Source organism: Trichosurus vulpecula, chromosome 4 (genome assembly GCF_011100635.1).
Source record: "Trichosurus vulpecula isolate mTriVul1 chromosome 4, mTriVul1.pri, whole genome shotgun sequence".
NCBI lineage: Eukaryota > Metazoa > Chordata > Mammalia > Diprotodontia > Phalangeridae > Trichosurus > Trichosurus vulpecula.
In genome coordinates, this window is record NC_050576.1 from 271,443,933 (window position 1) to 271,461,730 (window position 17,798).

General features: G+C 37.4%; 1 protein-coding gene across 1 annotated transcript in view; it reads right to left on the bottom strand.

Moving 5' to 3' along the window:
• Nucleotides 1-10,846: 10,846 nt before the first annotated feature.
• Nucleotides 10,847-17,798, bottom strand: part of DAW1 (dynein assembly factor with WD repeats 1) — a 42,329-nt gene continuing 35,377 nt past the window's right edge. Inside the window, exons 11-13 of the mRNA XM_036757681.1 lie at nt 17,058-17,134; nt 13,744-13,906; nt 10,847-10,881 (exon numbers count right to left, since the gene is read on the bottom strand). Coding sequence (XP_036613576.1) covers nt 10,847-10,881; nt 13,744-13,906; nt 17,058-17,134 — 275 coding nt within the window. The remainder of the gene's footprint in view (nt 10,882-13,743; nt 13,907-17,057; nt 17,135-17,798) is intronic.

Sequence of the window (17,798 nt, forward strand, 5' to 3'; positions counted from 1 at the left end):
AACTATAACTACAAAAATTTTCTTAATAGTTGTATATTAGACCATAAATGATTATAATTATGACTATAAATCATTTTGATTTCTTCATCTAAAAACTGCCTGTTCATAACCTTTGGCCATTTATTGATTGTGGAATAACTTGAATTCTTATAGATCTTACAGTTCTTTATACATTTAAGATATGAGACCTTCATCTGAGAAACTTTCTATAAAATTTTTCTCTGTTTTCTGCTTTTCTTATGATCTTTGCTACATTTGTTTTATTTGTACAATTAAAAAAATAATTTAGGCTAGTGGTGGGGTGGAGCCAAGATGGCGGCTGAAAAGCAGGGACTAGCATGAACTCCCCACCGAATCCCTCCAAAAACCTGTAAAAAATGGCTCTGAACCAATTCTAGAACTGCAGAATCCACAAAAACAGCAGAGGGAAGCAGGGCTCCAGCCCAGGACAGCCTGGATGGTCTCTGGGTGAGGTGTATTCCACACGGAGCCGGGAGCTAGGAGCTGGGAGCTGAGCTGAGCAGAGCCAGCCAACCAGACCAGAAGTGGGGTGGAGCAGGCCCTAGCGCCCTGAATCAGTGAGCTGCAGCAGTTACCAGACTTCTCAACCCACAAACACCAAAGACAGCGGAGAAGGTTAGTGGGAAAAGCTGCGGGAGTGGAAGGAGTTTGCGGTTCGGCCACCACCCCCGGGGCAATGGAAGTGGGGCAGCTACAGCTGCTGTTGCTTCTGGCTCCAGGCCCACCTGGTGAGAGGAATTAAGTGGCAGATCAGAGCAGGAGTGAAGAGCCTGCTGAAGATCTAAGCCCAGTCCGGGTTGGGGGTTCTTGGGAAAGGAGGAGTGCTGGTGTGGCAGAGCTGGCGCATCCCCCCCAAACGTGGAACATAGAACTCTTTAGTCTACAAGCAGTCATACCCCACTGAAAAACTCAAGGGTCAAGTTAGTTGGTTGGGAATATGGCCAGGCAGCGAAAACTCACCCATATTCAGTCTCAGACTTTGGATTCTTTCTTTGGTGACAAAGAAGACCAAAACATACAGCCTAAAGAAGTCAACAAAGTGCAAGAGCCTATACCAAAAGCCTCCAAGAAAAACATGAACTGGTCCCAGGCCATGGAAGAGCTCAAAAAGGATTTGGAAAAGCAAGTTAGAGAAGTAGAGGAAAAATTGGGAAGAGAAATGAGAAGGATGCGAGAAAACTATGAAAAATAAGTCAATGACTTGCTAAAGGAGACCCAAAAAAATACTGAAAAATACACTGAAGAAAACAACACCTAAAAAAATAGACTAACTCAAATGGCAAAAGAGCTCCAAAAAGCCAATGAGAAGAATGCCTTGAAAGGCAGAATTAGCCAAATGGAAAAGGAGGTCCAACAGACCACTGAAGAAAATACTACCTTAAAAATTAGATTGGAGCAAGTGGAAGCTAGTGACTTTATGAGAAATCAAGATATTATAAAACAGAACCAAAAAATGGAAGACAATGTGAAATATCGCATTGGAAAAACCACTGACCTGGAAAATAGATCCAGGAGAGATAATTTAAAAATTATTGGACTACCTGAAAGCCATGATCAAAAAAAGAACCTAGATATCATCTTTCAAGAAATTATCAAGGAGAACTGCCCTGATATTCTAGAGCCACAGGGCAAAATAGAAATTGGAAGAATCCACCGATCGCCTCCTCAAATAGATCCCAAAAAGAAATCTCCTAGGAATATTGTTGCCAAATTCCAGAGCTCCCAGATCAAGGAGAAAATACTGCAAGCAGCCAGAAAGAAACAATTTGTGTATTGTGGAAACACAATCAGAATAATCCAAGAGCTGGCAGCTTCTACATTAAGAGATCAAAGGGCTTGGAATACGATATTCCGGAGGTCAATGGAGCTAGGATTAAAACCTAGAATCACCCACCCAGCAAAACTGAGTATCATGCTCCAAGGCAAAATATGGATTTTCAATAAAATATAGGACTTTCAAGCTTTCTCAGTGAAAAGACCAGAGCTGAATAGAAAATTTGACTTTCAAACACAAGAATCAAGAGAAGCATGAAAAGGTAGTCAAGAAAAAGAACAAGAAAAAGAAATTGCAAGGTCCTTACTAAAGTTGAACTGTTTTGTTTACATTCCTACATGGAAAGATGACATTTATGATTCATGAGACCTCAGTATTAAGGTAGCTGAAGGGAATATGCATATATATATGTTTATGTATATATATATATATATATATATATATATATATATATATATATATTTATATAAGTGAATGTGTATGTATGTATGTGTATATGTATATATGTATATATATATATATGTATATATATATGTATATATATATATATATATATATGAAGAAAGAGAGAGAGAGAGTGGACACAGGGTGCGTTGAAGATGAAGGGAAGATATCTAAAAGAAATAAAATCAAATTAAGGGATGAGAGAGGAATATATTGAGAGAGAGAGATAGGGAGAGATAGAATGGGGAGGATTATCTCGCATAAAGGTGGCAAGCCATTCTGTGGGAGGAGGGGAGAGGGCAGGTGAGGGGGGAATGAATGAATCTTGCTCTCATCAAATTTGGCCTGAGGAGGGAATACCATACGTACTCAATCCGGTATCTTACCCCACAGGAAAGAAGAGGGAAAAAGATAAAAAAGGGGGTGGATGATGGAGGGGAGGGCAGATGTGGGTGGAGGTAATCAAAAACAAACACTTTAGAAAGGGGACAGGGTCAAGGGAGAAAATTCAATAAAGGGGGATGGGTTGGGAAGGAGCAAAATATAGTTAGTCTTACACAACATGAGTATTGTGGAAGGGTTATACATGATGATACACATGTGGCCTATGTTGAATTGCTTGATTTCCTAGGGAGGGTGGGTGGGAAGGGAAGAGGGGAGAGAATTTGAAACTCAAAGTTTTAGAAACAGATGTTCAAAAACAAAAAAAAAAGTTTTTGCACACAACTAGAAAATAAGATACACAGGCAATGGGGCGTAGAAATTTATCTTGCCTTACAAGAAAGGAAGGGAAAAGCGGATGGGAGGGGAGTGGGATGACAGAAGGGAGGGCTGACTGGGGAATAGGGCAACCAGAATATACGCCATCTTGGAGTGGGGGGGAGGGTAGAAATGGGGAGAAAATTTGTAATTCAAACTCTTGTGAAAATCAATGCTGAAAACTAAATATGTTAAATAAATTTAAAATAAAAAAATGATTTAATAAAAATTAAACATTTTACCCCTCACTCTGATCTCTATCTCTTGTTTATTCATAAATCCTTCACCTATCCATAAATCTGGCAAGTAATATGTTCCATGTTTCATTTATAGTCATACAAAAAATGCTCTAAATAATTATTGATTAGAGAATTGCAAATTAAAACCACCTTGAGATATCATTTTACACCTATCAGATTGGCTAAAATTAGTGAAGAGGAAGGCAAAAAAAATGTTGGAGGGGAATGTGGAAAACTTGGGACACTAATTCATTGTTGGTGGAATTGTAAACTGATCCAACCGTTTTGGAGATCAATCTGGAATTATGTCCAATGAGTTATTAAACTGCCTGTACCCTTTGACCCAGCAATACCACTACTGGGTCTATATCCAAAGATGATTAGGAAAAAAGAAAAGAAACTATATGTTCTAAAATATTTATAGCAGCTCTGTTTGTGGTGGCAATAAACTGGAAATTACAGGGAAGCCTGTCAATTAGGGAAGGGCTGAACAAATTGTGGCATATGATTGTGATAGAATACCATTGTGCTCTAAGAAATGATGAGCTTGGTGATCTTAGAAAAATATAGACTTGCATGAAATAATGAAGAGCCAAATGAGCAGAACCAAGATCATGTAGACAGTAACAACAATATTATTTTGAAAACATATTTGTGTCTGATGTTAGATGCCTTGGATAGGCTACTGATGTGAAGTAAGTGATATCGTGATTATCAACCACTGTGAGTTGTAAAAAGAAGTTTTAAAAGCATAAGCAGATAGATCTTTTCCTATTCTCCCCCTCCAACTCATTTGCCTATTGAAATCTGTCCCCACTAGTAAAGATAAAAATATTTCTGTAGACCCTCCATATTAATTACACTTGTTTCGTGCAAATCAAGGATTCCTTAGTCACATTAGAACTGCAACATTTTATCCATTTCCCCCATAAAGACAATCTCTACTAAAAGCTTTTCTCTATCATATCAATCCCAAGCAATGTACAAAGGTACACTACTCCATTAAGAGCCTACCATGATGCCAGTAGATAAACAGCGCCACCTGGTGAGACGAAAGGACAAATAAAAATGATGGGTGCATCTCATTCTTTAAAATTTTTCTTTATCTTTTTAAATAGAGAATAAGTGATTTTATTCAATGTATTATTTTAAAATCTTGACTCATTTTTACAGGATTAGAATATGGTTGAAAGGGATAAGAGGTTCAGAGATAAAACTCATTATGTTTCACAGGCAGCTGCTGTACAGAAATATCAGTTCCCTAAAACTCTTAAGCTCCAATTCAGGCCACATAGCGAAAAGAGAAGAGTGATCACATACATTTGTTCCTTTCAGATATACTCTCTTTTACACTTACCTTTGAAGATAAGCATATAACAAATGAATTGTTGGAGGTATAGTTAGAAGGAAATATATTAATGGGAAAAGGTAATATTGAAAATAATGAAACTATCTATACACCAGGTAGCATTTGGAAAATATCTCCACTTCCCACTGGCAAAGGTTATATAATAGAATCCCCTTAATTAAGTATATTTCTCTATTTGTCACAATTCTCATTACATAAGTCTCCCAGAGACCTGTAGTGCTCTAGCATATAGGAGCCTTGTCTTCTGCCAGACAGCTCCAAGTTATGAAAATCTTGCTGTAAAAGCCTTCTGCTTCCCAGTGAGGTTGAGATGTAATTAATAAGGCAGTGGCTGATGATTTTACACGCCATGCCTGGCATGTTGATATCTGTCAATGACAGATATTCCAAAGTTATTTTTGAAAAGCTCCATTGGCAATGCTTTAAAATCCCTAAGTGTTAATACATTTTGGGAATCTGAGGCAAGAATGTTGCAAGAATTGTTGGATTGTCAGTTGCTATAGTTGTACTTCTGGCAGGGAATCAGCTTCACCTTGATTCTCAACCAGAAATAAAAGTCATTTTCTAATTTCGATGAAAACTACACAGAGCTAAGATCATTTCACCGCCCAACTCTTCTCCCCTCTCTAAATTTGCCTTCTATTTATTTTGCATATATTTTAAATATAATTCTAACAAGGGACTAACCACTAAGCTAAGTCCTTAGGAAGAAACATACAATGCCACTGGTGCAATTCCCCGTGTGGAATGTGTAATGGAAGGGCCCAGGAGATCTGTGGGGCAGGTACAGATGTTCAGTTAATGTTTCCAGCCTGCTAACCATGTGGTGGAAAGGGATCTCTCTGAAAGGCTCTGCCTGCATGTGGGGCATTTGAAAGGCACTAGTGGCTCTTACCTTTTGAGACCTGACTTTTTCCCAGTCTGGCAGCATTCTAGTGAGAAGTGATGCCATAGAAGGGGAGGTTATCTGATCCACTGCAACATATGGCCTCTGAACACATGGCTTGTTTTGTTTCAGTTTGCCTTCATCTTTTTTCTTTCACTTTATGTGAAGGAGTTTGGAGATGATTACAGCCTTGTGAGTTTCAAGAGGTCAGGATGGTGAACCACCAGCAGATATAGAAGTATAGTCGTTGCCGAGGTTTGCAGCCAGCCAATCCAATTTTGGGACCCTGTGAAGCTAGGAGCCATAAGACTCAACCGAGTAGTAACTGAGATGAGGGTTCATCCAGAAGTTATGCCTCATTTGGACATGAACTTGGTGAAACTACATTAGGTCTCCCCATAGACCAAGACATTATAAGGGAGAGTGTGATTTATACTTCTTTTCTTGCTATGCCTGTGACGTAAATATCCCTCTGTAACAGCTAATTGATATTAATTGGTTAAACTGAACTGACAAGTTAATCACTGGTGGCTAACAGGGCAGTAGGACACTAGAAGGGGTCATGAGTCAACAGCATTATAGAATGGCACCCAACCTATCAGTAGCAGCCCTAGAATCCTGAGAGGGAGACATAGCTGTACTCTAGTCCAGATAGTGAACAAGAGACCCTTTGCTACACTGTTTATATGTAGTCTCCCTTATAGAATATAAACCCTTTGAGGGCAAAAACAATTTCATTTTTGTCTTTGTGCCCCTAGCAGAGTGCTTAACACAGAGTAGGCACTTAATAAATGTTTGTTGATTATCTTTGTGCAGAAATATAAACATAATCACCTTTTAAATTTTTTTGGAGGGGGGATGGCAGGGCAATTAGGTTTAAGTGACTTGCCCAAGGTCACACAGCTAATAAGTGTGTCAAGTGTCTGAGGTCGGATTTGAACTCAGGTTCTCCTGACTCCAGGGCCAGTGCTCTATTCACTGTGCCACCTAACTGCTCCAATATTTTTTAATTAATTTATTTTTAGTTTACAACATTCAGTTCCACAAGCTTTTAAGTTTTAAATTTTCTCCCCCTCCCTCCCCTTCCTCCTCCCCAAAACAGTGCGCAATCTGATGTAGGCTCTACGTATACATTCATATTAAACATATTTTCACATTAGTCATGTTGAAAAGAAGAATTATAACCAATGGAATGAACTACAAGAAAGAAGATACAAAACAAAACAAAACAAAAAAGGGAGAGAGCAAATAGTATGCTTCAATCTCCATTCAGATTCCATAATTCTTTCTCTGGATGTGGATAGTATTTTCTGTCTTGAGCCTTTTGGAATTGTCTTAGAACCTTGAATTGCTGAGAAGAACCAAGTCTATTAAAGTTAGTCATCGCACAGTGTGGCCGTAATTGTGTACAATATTTTCCTGGTTCTGCTCCCCTCACTCAGCATTAGTTCATATGTCTTTCCAGGTTTTTCTGAAGTCTGCCTGCTCATCATTTCTTATAGTACAATAGCATTCCATTACATGCATATACCACAACTTGTTCAGCCATTCCCCAATTGGTGGTTTGTTTTTTTTTAAGGTCAGGAAAATGACTTTCTATATACTGTGCTTATTTCCTCTCTTTGCAACCCCTCACCAAATTTTGAATGTTAAAAAGGAGCTTCAGTGTATGTTTTCCACTGGTCCTCCTGAGGTAAAAGATCATTGAATGACAGTGGCTAGGAAAACTGACACTTGTTTGGTTTAGACATAGTGCTACCAGGAAGCAGGGGTGCTAATTAGAAGACATCTTGAGGAACTGGATTGGAGGAACTGAGGTCTACCATATTGAAGAAAAGTAGTACTATATTATACCAGAAGGTGGCATTAGGTGGACAAGGCAATAATAGGTCCACTTCCAGGTTCCAGGAGCTGTTCTTCGAATTCTTCTCTAAGATTTCCAAGTCTTCAATGCCCACAAGGAGACGCTAAGATCTATGAGGGCGAGATTATGTCTCAATTGTGCTCCAAGGAGACACTTAATATTTAACTGAATTTAATGAGCAATGAGGTAGATGCTAATTGCTTAGCACAGTACCAGGTGCATAATAAACATTTAATGATTCTTGCTGACTAATGTTTTTCTTATTCAGCAACTGTGGCATGGCCTACATCCCACGAGTTAGGGGCATATTTGGGAATAACACAAGTATGAAGGAGTTGTTTCAGCCTTCAACTTACCCAGGCTTGATACATGGAGATTCATGGAGAATTGAGACTACTTAAATTCCTAATCTATCCCTAACCCCACTACTAATCTTGGGGGAAGAGTTGCAGGGAATGAATATAGAGCCCCAATCTGAAAAGGGGAAAGTGAATGTAAACTGAGGCAAACCACCCTGCTTAGAGGAATCTAGGGGCAGTTAGGTGGATTTGAACTCAAGAAGATGAGTCTTCCTGTCTCCAGGTCCAATAGTCTATCCACTGAACCACCTAACTACCCTAAAACCAAGAGCCAGAATTTAGAAACAAGGGAACAAACACTAGAAAGTCAACTGAAAAGAGAGTCGGGTATTCCTAGAGGTAGAAGGTGAAGATGGAGATCATTCTAATCTTAGGTGCAAAGGCACTGAGGTGGGAAATGGGATATCATGTATGGAAAAGAACAATTAGGCCAATTTGACTGGAATGTAAAAAATGTGTGTGAGAGGGTGGCACAGGGTAGGAAATAAAAAGTAATTAGTGTCAAAATGAATGAAATATGTAGAAGGGAAGCAAAATAATTTTGTTCAAGTGGTTTTTCTGTCATCCAGAAATGTTCCTTTCAGGTTTGAGTTCAATTTCCCAGCTGTGAATTGTAGAGGAAATGAAGGAAATTTCCATTTCGATATGTTAAATTGCACTTGTTTTTATCTCTCAATGAAAAATTAGATGATTCTCTAAAATGTTACACTTAAAGAAAACCCAATCTATCTGAAAGCTTGCTTTCTCCTGAAAAGAACTATTTAAAACATTTAAAAAACAGAGATTAGATTAGATAAAGCATTTTCTATGAGCTAGGCACTGTACTAAGCACTAGGAATACACAAACAATAAAACAAGATGATCTCCACTCTCAAGATACTTGCATTCTAATAAGATAAGACAACAAACGAAGGGAAGTGTAGTGAGGGTAAATTCTATAATCTTCATAAGACAGTTTGGCAATTTAGCATAACTGATAACGAATAAATTCTAATACCTTCTAGTAAAATAAATTATATAACCTTAATAAGATAGTTTGTCGGTAGCATAACTGATTCCATTTTTGCTTTATGTCTCCATTTTGTGATTAAACTGTCTTACATATGTTCTTTTTCAACAATGAGATAAGCATCTCTATGCTATGATGTAGTAAGCCAGTTTAAACTGGTTTGAACTGGTTTTGGTAGGTTACAACTGGCTTTAACTGGTCTAAGCCAACTCAGTTTAAACCATCCAAAACCAGTTAAAACTGTTGAGACAAGTTCAAACCAACCAAAACCAGTTTAAACCTGTTCAGAACAGTTTAAACTGGACAAAACCAGTTAAACCGGGCCATAACCAGTTTAAATGAGTTCAAATTGGCCAAAATCAGTTCAAACTGGCCAAAAGCAGTTTAAACCAGCCAAAAGCAGTTTAAATCAGCTAAACAAGTTTAGACCATTTCAAACTGGCCAAAACCAGAGAGACTACCAATAAGAAAATATTCTTAAAAACTTGAACAATTATTTTGAACAAAATTACCAAGTTATATAGTGAGTGACTTTGACTGAAAGTATAAAAACTCACCTACTACAGTATCTTTAATACAGTATGAGCACAATAAGTATTATACGATTGATGAGTGTAATTCAATGTAAAGTTAATAGCTATATAGCTCCAGCATTTCTCTTTTTAATCCATCAGAGAAATATTATTTGTTGGTAATAGGCATCTAAAAGGATGTTAAAAAGCACAAGGCCAAAATTCAATCTCCATGTTCCTACATGGGAAGAACCCTGGAAAATGACCTATGAGGAACTGGGTCAATAGGGTGGCTATTATGGTTCTTACTGTAATATTGGTAGGCATACCTGCCCATGGGTAGTGCAAGAAATTACTAGCCCTTGGACAACATACCATTTCTTTTGTAGCCAACTTAGTGGTGGTTCCCCCGAGAACACTTAACCAGAACTTGAATTTCTTGGTCTAAGGTATACCACTTTGCAAATTACTGGGACTAGCTCCCAGAAGGAAAGGCATCCATGGTCCATCCAAGGCTCAATTCTTTCCCTGAACCATACAGAATTACTTACCACACAGGATTCTTATGGGTAAAGGACTTTGAAAACCTTCAAGTACAATATAAGTATGAATTATTATGATTATTTCAGTAAAAGCCATTAAGATTGGCGAGAATTTTCTTATTGTAGGTAAATCTTGCTTAATTAAAAATTTCCTTGGTGAGATTCCAATGTTCCTGTCTTTGTTTTTATGTTATCACTTGTCTTAAAGTGGGCTTTGTATTTTTATTGCAGAAAAAATGCTAACTAGCAGCTCTGGAACTAGAATCCAAATGTCTATCTTATTAGGACTCTAGTTTGTTTGTATTTTAACAGAACTCATCTGATGCCTGCTTATATTCATAAGTTAACCATTTATGTCTCTGGATAATTGACCTAAACGTTTAGGTTTTAATGTCATGCTTCTCAAATTCTATTCACGTCTATACAGCTGAACCTTCCTATATTCTTACTGATCCACTGTCAATAAAGAGTATGTTTACTTAATAATGGAGAATATTCTACTTTCCATATACATATTATCCTGAAGAGAAACTGAAAGGTTGGAAACCCCTGCTCTCTATAGGCTGTCTGACTAACCTAATATTATTTGCAGAATCCCCGGCTCTTAGCTGAAAACTGCAAATAAAATTCCCTACTTGCAAATCAATACCTTTCCCCAGTGACCACTATGAATATACGCATACAATGTTTTCCTTAAAAATTTTATTAAACAAAGTGTTACAATGGTACTTGAAAACAGAATCTTGGAGAGACTCAGCTAAATTAGCCAGTTTTCATTGAACAGTAACATGATACTATTCCTAACTTTTTTTAAAAAAGAAGAAAAAGAAAGTAGTGACCCATGTCAAAACATTCCATTAGTCTTGTTTTCAGTAATTCCCATCCAATAATATACACATAACTACCAAGCCTACTTATTTAGTCTTTTTAGTTATACCTGTCAAACTAAGTACAATACACGTAAGTAGCCTGCTTCAGAGAAATACTGAAAAGAGAAAGTCAATGATGCATCAGAAAACCTTGCTTGAATTTTGAGAAGCTTACGTTCTTAAACACAGATTTCACCAGTCAGCGCCATATCCTACAGGTATTATCCTTGCTACCTGTAATACAAAGGCATATTGTCATTTATTGTTACTTTTCACAAGTTTATATTCTTGTTTTCTTTTACACTTCAGACTTTTTCTTAGCTATGATAAAGTATACTATACTAAATACCACCAGGGCAGCTAGGTGGCACAGTGGATAGAGCTCCTAGCCTGGAGTCAGGAAGCCTCATCTTTCTGAGTTCAAATCCAGTGTCAGACACTTACTAGCCGCGTGACCCTGAGCAAGTTATTTAACCCTGTTTGCCTCAGTTTCCTCATCTGTAAAATGAGCTGGAGAAAGAAATGGCAAGCCAATCCAAAAAAAAAAAGAAACCCAGCGTCATGAAGACTCAGACACAACTGAATAAATATTAAATGAGCCAGAGCTTCAAAGCCTAACTATTAATTCCCTGAGAATGTCAGGGATTTGTGACATATTAAATATTTTGCATGATTTTAATCTAGCTCATTTGTTCAATACTAACAAAACCAAAACCATGGGGTCAATTTCTCTATAGACCAGTTAGGTGGCACAATGGATTAAGGGTTGGGTCTGGAGTCATAAGATCTGAGTTCAAAGCCAGTCTCGGACACTTACTAGCTGTATAACCTTGATGAGTCACTTAACCCATTCGCTTCAGTTTCTTCATCCATAAATTGGGGATAATAATAGCACCTGCCTCTCTGGGTTTCCGTGTGCTTAGCACAGTGCCTAGCATATAGTAAGTGTCATGTAAGTGTTAGCTATTATTATAAGTATTAGTTATCAGCTGCACTCTAAACATTGACTGAATTTTAAATCCTAGCCAGAGTGCTCACAAAATTCATGGTGTTAGTCAATATAAGCCTCAGTGTTTTCCAATACCCCCCTCTTAAATATGCATAATTTCCAAAGAGAGAAATCTTTCCCTTGCATGTGTTCCTGGTATACTTACCTGTGAATTAGGTTTATCTTGTTGATCTTTGGCATGTCTCTCCTGAACCTCTCTTTCCCTCCGCTCACCCACCCACCTACCCACCCACCAGAGGAGGCCCAAGGCACCCAGTATGCTCTCATTCTCTTGTATCCTCTGACCCAGAAAGTCAAAACTCCTTTTAGGAAAGGAGCTCTTTTCTCTTTAAGATGAAATGTCTATGCCTCCTGCCCTAAGGCTATTTATTACCTGGTGGTGGTAGTAGTAGTAGTAGTAGTAGTAGTAGTAGTAGTAGTAGTAATAGACAAAAACCTTTATACTAAAAGAAGCAAGTTTCTAGGTGCTAGGAATGGACGTTAGTGGCCAAGGCCTCATTTCCACTCTGTCCCATGGGCAAGGACCTATTCTACCTTTCTGTGAAGCACATCTTGGGTTTAAATATACAAAAATCCTCAATTCAAAGGCAATATCAGTCACTAATGATTTTCAAACCCTGATAAAATGAAGAATGATCCACATTATCACATAGCTAGGTAACTGAACAGAGATCAATGGGCATAGGGCCTAAAGAGATTAAATCACATCCAAAGAAATCGATCTGTGGCTATGTCTATACCAATGCTTGTTCTGAATGAATTCCATACTTTAAAATGTATTGAAGGTTTTTAAAAATCAAAATAATAAAAAGGAAATTATTTTCTTGAATTGCTCACATTTTAACTAGTTAAACATGTGACTAGTGAATGTGCCACTGGCCTTGAAATGAAGGAGAGCTTCGTTCAAGTCCCAGCTTTGACACGTGGGACCCTTGGCAAGACACTCAATTTCTCAATGGCCCCAGGCAATTCTCTGAGATTAAAAGCTGCAGAGAAAGTGCTGATATACATTGGGAGAGGTTGTTTGCTGGGAGCTCAGAGCTCCCTATTCCCCTGAAACCAAAAATTTGAAAAGAACAAAGAAAAAAGCAAGTTGGAATCATGAAGCAAAGCCTAGCCTCTACTCACCACACGCACCCCACCAAAGCTACCAGGGCTCTTATAGGACCCTTTCTAAATGGCCAGAACCCACTAGGGGAGGGACACCCCTCCACCCCATATATCTTAACATTACTTTTCTTCATAAAAATTGACCCTTTCTAGGTCCTTTCCCCTTAATCCCTTGATAATCTGATAAACTGATTCACATTCATATTATATGACCACTGGGAAGAGCCCTGGACCTAGATTTAGAAAGCCTGGTTTTGAGGCCTGAGCAAGCCACGAAAATGTTTCAGCTTCATTTTCCTCATTTGTAAAATGAGGAAATCTCTTCTAGCTTTATTGTCATGATGGCTTAATATGTCACCAACACTTCAGGTATTTATTTGTACTTTCACATAGTACTTCTGGGGGAAGATTCTGTCATCCCAGTGATGGAATTTCAGGAACTATAACAAGCCAGCAGGAGTGACAGTTGTGAACTGAAAGGCTGTTTGACAGCTGCCCCCAGAGCACATCAGATAAGCCATCCTCTGCTTTGTCTATGCGTGAGGCTGGTTGCTAACATGGGTACCATACTACTACTTCAGGGAATGAATGTTCATCAGCATCAGGTGAGGAATTCCCATTAGATTAGTGGAATTTGGAGAAAGGTTTATGAACATTAAAGTAGCTGACAAAAGTTAGGGTAAGCCAACTTTTCTATGTCAGGGAAATTTGCCTTGTAAATAGTTTAGCCAATGTCATGCAGTGAGCCAGTCATGAAAGTTTTCCCCACTTCAGCACTTTAGCAACCAGACCATGGTGTTATTAAAATTAACTCATGGAATTAAAATGGCATGTCATGCAGGTATATTTATGGGGAAGGCATTTTAGCTAGTTCCTCTTGGAAATATACAACATATTTCAGTCAAGGACATCATAATGTTGATTGATAAAGAAAACTTATTTTAAAATTAAATCAATGATTTGTATTCTTAACTTACCTGTAATGATTATATTGCCTTTATAGTTGAAAGCACAAGAGAAGATCTCATCTGTGTGGCCCTCTAGAATCTGGAGGCACTGTCCTGTGTGAGAATCCCATATTCTAGCTGTTTTATCAGAGCTGCCTGTCAGAAGACGATTTCCTTGAGGATTGAAGGAAATCTGAAAAAGAAAAAAAAAAAGCACTTAATGTGATATTACTAATGAGAGCGCATACTATGCTCCTAATAGCAACGTTCCAAGTTATGAGGTTGAGGTTCTAGTGTCCATGTAATGATTAAAAATGTTTTTCTAATATGCATTTTGATAACCTAAAGATTACCAAACCTAGGTTCTCTTCCTGACTGTATTCTCTTAAATGGCATACACTATTGCTATGAATATTACTTTTGTCTCTTTATATTCCCACCAGGCTACAAATGAAAGTGAGAAAACTATATGCAGTTTTGAGTTCTAACAAACACTTTCCATTTTTTCCTATATTTTCTTTTAAATATAGACTAGCATAGACAACATTCTACTATTATAGCTATGTAGTGCATTAAAAATATATATTTTCAACTTGAAAAATAAAATGAAGATGGATTAGCTGTAGTTCTGGTTCTCAGACCTCTAACTCTTAATTTAAAAAATCCTTCTCTTATAAATACTGTCAGATGCATTTTCTCTATTAATAACAGCTATTAAGGTTGTTAAGCATTTTTATGTTTTGTTTATTCTATCTTTATTACAAATACCAAGTTCATGCATATTAAGAAATATTTCTGGTATTTCATTGCAGAATAATTTTTTTAAAAACATCAATACTAATTTCCACACACAATAAGAAGGTAAATGTTATGGAATTTTAAACTTGGGCCAAGGTGAAATTATTTGCATTTATAATACAGCAGAAAAACCTGGCATACTTAGCATAACTTTTTAAAGGAATTTGGTCATTATTTCTTACTCCTTCAACATAAAATTTCAGCGAGAAATACAGATATATACAACAAAATACTAGCAGGATAATCTGTGGCAAGCATATACAGATAGATAGATAGATAGATAGATAGATAGATAGATAGATAGATAGATAGATTGATAGATACACTGAAAAGTAGTCAAACTGTCTTTTACTAAGATAGTTGTAATTCAGTTATAAACATGAAAAGGAAACGTGAAGAGTGAAAATATTTGTATTAGTCCACAAGAATAGTGCTGTTCAGCAACTTTGGTCAGACAAACTCTATATGTATAAAATATAGAACTGACCAGATCTTCTGACACATGGCTTAGGCTCTCCTATGAGCTACTTTGCATAGTCACATTTTCCCTTTACACTCAGATGTTGTCCTTTCTCAAACTGATCACATACATTTGCTCAGTTCTTGCTCTAAAACCCCACCCTCATAACATGGAATGCTATTATTAGGAGCAATGATTGTGACCAACAATCTGAATCAGGGATTGAGAGGTAACCACACTGGCACACCCAGAATGTCTGGTAGTGCAGGTTCTTTTATCTGCTTTGCTAAGGAAAGCAACTTAAAAAGGGTCAATGATCTTCTTTAATTACATAAAATATAAATGAGAAATATAGAGAAGAGAAATAAAGACCAACAGACAGGGATCTACTGCCTGAATCAAAACAGTATTGCTATATATACTTTACATTCACCACTGGATCAAGAGAGTCTTTACTTCTGAGCAATTGGGAGGTCTGAACAAACAGCTACTCAGTCTCCACTGGGGAATCACAAGGTCCTTCTCACAAAGACCAAAGCAAAAAAGCTCACCTCTCAGAATATATACTCTTTCAGCTAATGGGCTCAGAGCCAGAAGGCATCACAGCCCTCCTGACTCAGTGCCTAATTAGAAATTAGAAAAAAGGTGTGTAGGCCTTCCTACAAGCAATCAAGCTTCCCTTAATGGGCCCCACATAAGCTTATTGATGGGCAAGGAAGATCTTATTCCCCATTAACCTCATAGTATTCAAGGTAACTGGCTGGGACCTGTGGAGAAGCCCTCAAAGAAAGCAAGAGTGTTTGACCAAGACATTGTCACAGAGGTTCAATTAAATGTCTCAGGGCAAAACTGAACCCACAGACAAGGGGGCAGAAATCAGGATGAGCCTAGTTGGGGATAAGCATCAAATGCTAAACCATAATAAAAATCTCCACGGACCTGGACCATGGTTGAACAGACAGACAGCAAAATACTATGACACATGTTTTACTTGGTTTGGTCATTAGTAGAGAATAAAAAATAAGTCTTTGGGATTTCTGAAAATTGGAGAACTTGAGGATTCCTATTGTTATAGCTTACTATCAATTAGTGGTTATTAGTTCAATGATACAATATTAGTTCAATGATACAACGATACAATGCAGTATCAATTTGATGAGCAGAATATTTACCACATGGCATGATTTCTATAAAATTATTCCATAATATATTTACTATAAATGGAAAAAGCTGCATGAGAGCTCATTAAATTTCCTTACCAAGCACCTTTGGTACACCAATTTTTTAAAATTAATTTTTATTGTTAACTTTTAGTTTCATATTGCCTAAATTTCTCCTTGCATCTTCTTCCCTCCCCCTCCTAGAGAGCTATCTCATAGAACAAAGATTTTTCGAAAGAAAAAATAAGAAATGGAGGAAGAGGAGACATCAACAAAACTGGTCAATACATAGGAAAAAAGACATTAAAAAATACAATGTTCCACAGATATGGACCTCCTACCTCAGCAATAGATTCTGGGAGGAGAGGGAGCTGTTGTCTTCTCTTTGAATTCTGCAAAATTCCTTTTAATTGTTTCATTGTGGTTATTTTTTCAGTTTCCTTTGTCATCGTCGCTGTGCATATTGTTTTTCTGGCTCTGCTCACTTTACTTTGCATCAGTTCATGTAAGTCTTTCCAGGCTTCTCTGTATTCATCATACTCATAGCATAGTAATATGCCATTACATCAATGGACCACAATTGGTTTAGCCATTCCCCGTTTGTTAAGTAACTACTTTGTTTTCAGTTCTTTGCTGCCATACAAATAATATTCTACAACTGATGTGAATGTTGTTTTATGGAAGAAAATTTATTTTACTTTTCAATCATCATATCTTCCTTGAGGATACACTTATAAAAATGTGTGCCATAAAATACATGTGGTAAATTTCTTAGAAAAATATGAGAAATTGAGCTAAATTTAGTCCCTTTATACCTTAGGATTTTATTTAAGTAATTCAAGATATATGTCCCTCTAGGTTTGTTGGATTATTCTTGAAAGATATAAATTCTAATTAAATAGTTGTAAAAGAAAAAGCCAACTTACCTTTGAAATTTCACCTTCATGACCTTCTAACTTGGTAATACATTTTCTTGTAGCAGCACTAAAAACTCTTGCTGTTCCTTTATCGGAGGAAGAAACACACATATTCAGTGTTGTGTGTGAGCATCTGATTTTTGTTCTTATAAACCTCTATGCTGGAATGTAAGATAATAATCCTTATGTGCCACATATCAAAGGGGCCCTACATTCCCTTATGTCCTACACCTAGGAAGAATAGGTGGATTTTGATAAGTTTCATCCATTTCTTTAACTATGTACTAGAGAAGTGAGAAAATGGTAAATTGGGGTGGGGCTTTGGTGGTAAAAGCTCCAGCAACTAAGCATGAAAATCCATGAAAGGTCCCGCAAACATTGTTAGCTCTTCCTTTGATTTCTTGAGAGTTCACAGAAATCACTGTTTAGTGCAAAAGCATAATGAGCCAGTATTAAATGCGCCAAAGATCCAGATGACTGGCCCCTGACTCCTCCAGTCTCCATGCCTTCCCTCAGTAACCTAAAGCAGGAAGCCCACTCTCATCTCATGAACAGGGAGACAAATGGCATATATCAAGTTGTTATTTGCTAAGGCTGAGGGAGTGTTTAAAATTGCCCTATTTCTGGAGTATGCGGAACAAGCAAAGAAGCCAGACAGCAAGATATTGCTTGTTTTTGGGCAAAATGAGGTCCAGTGAGAGACAGACATTTAAAATATTTTAAATGAAAAATGTCCTGAAAAATCCTGAA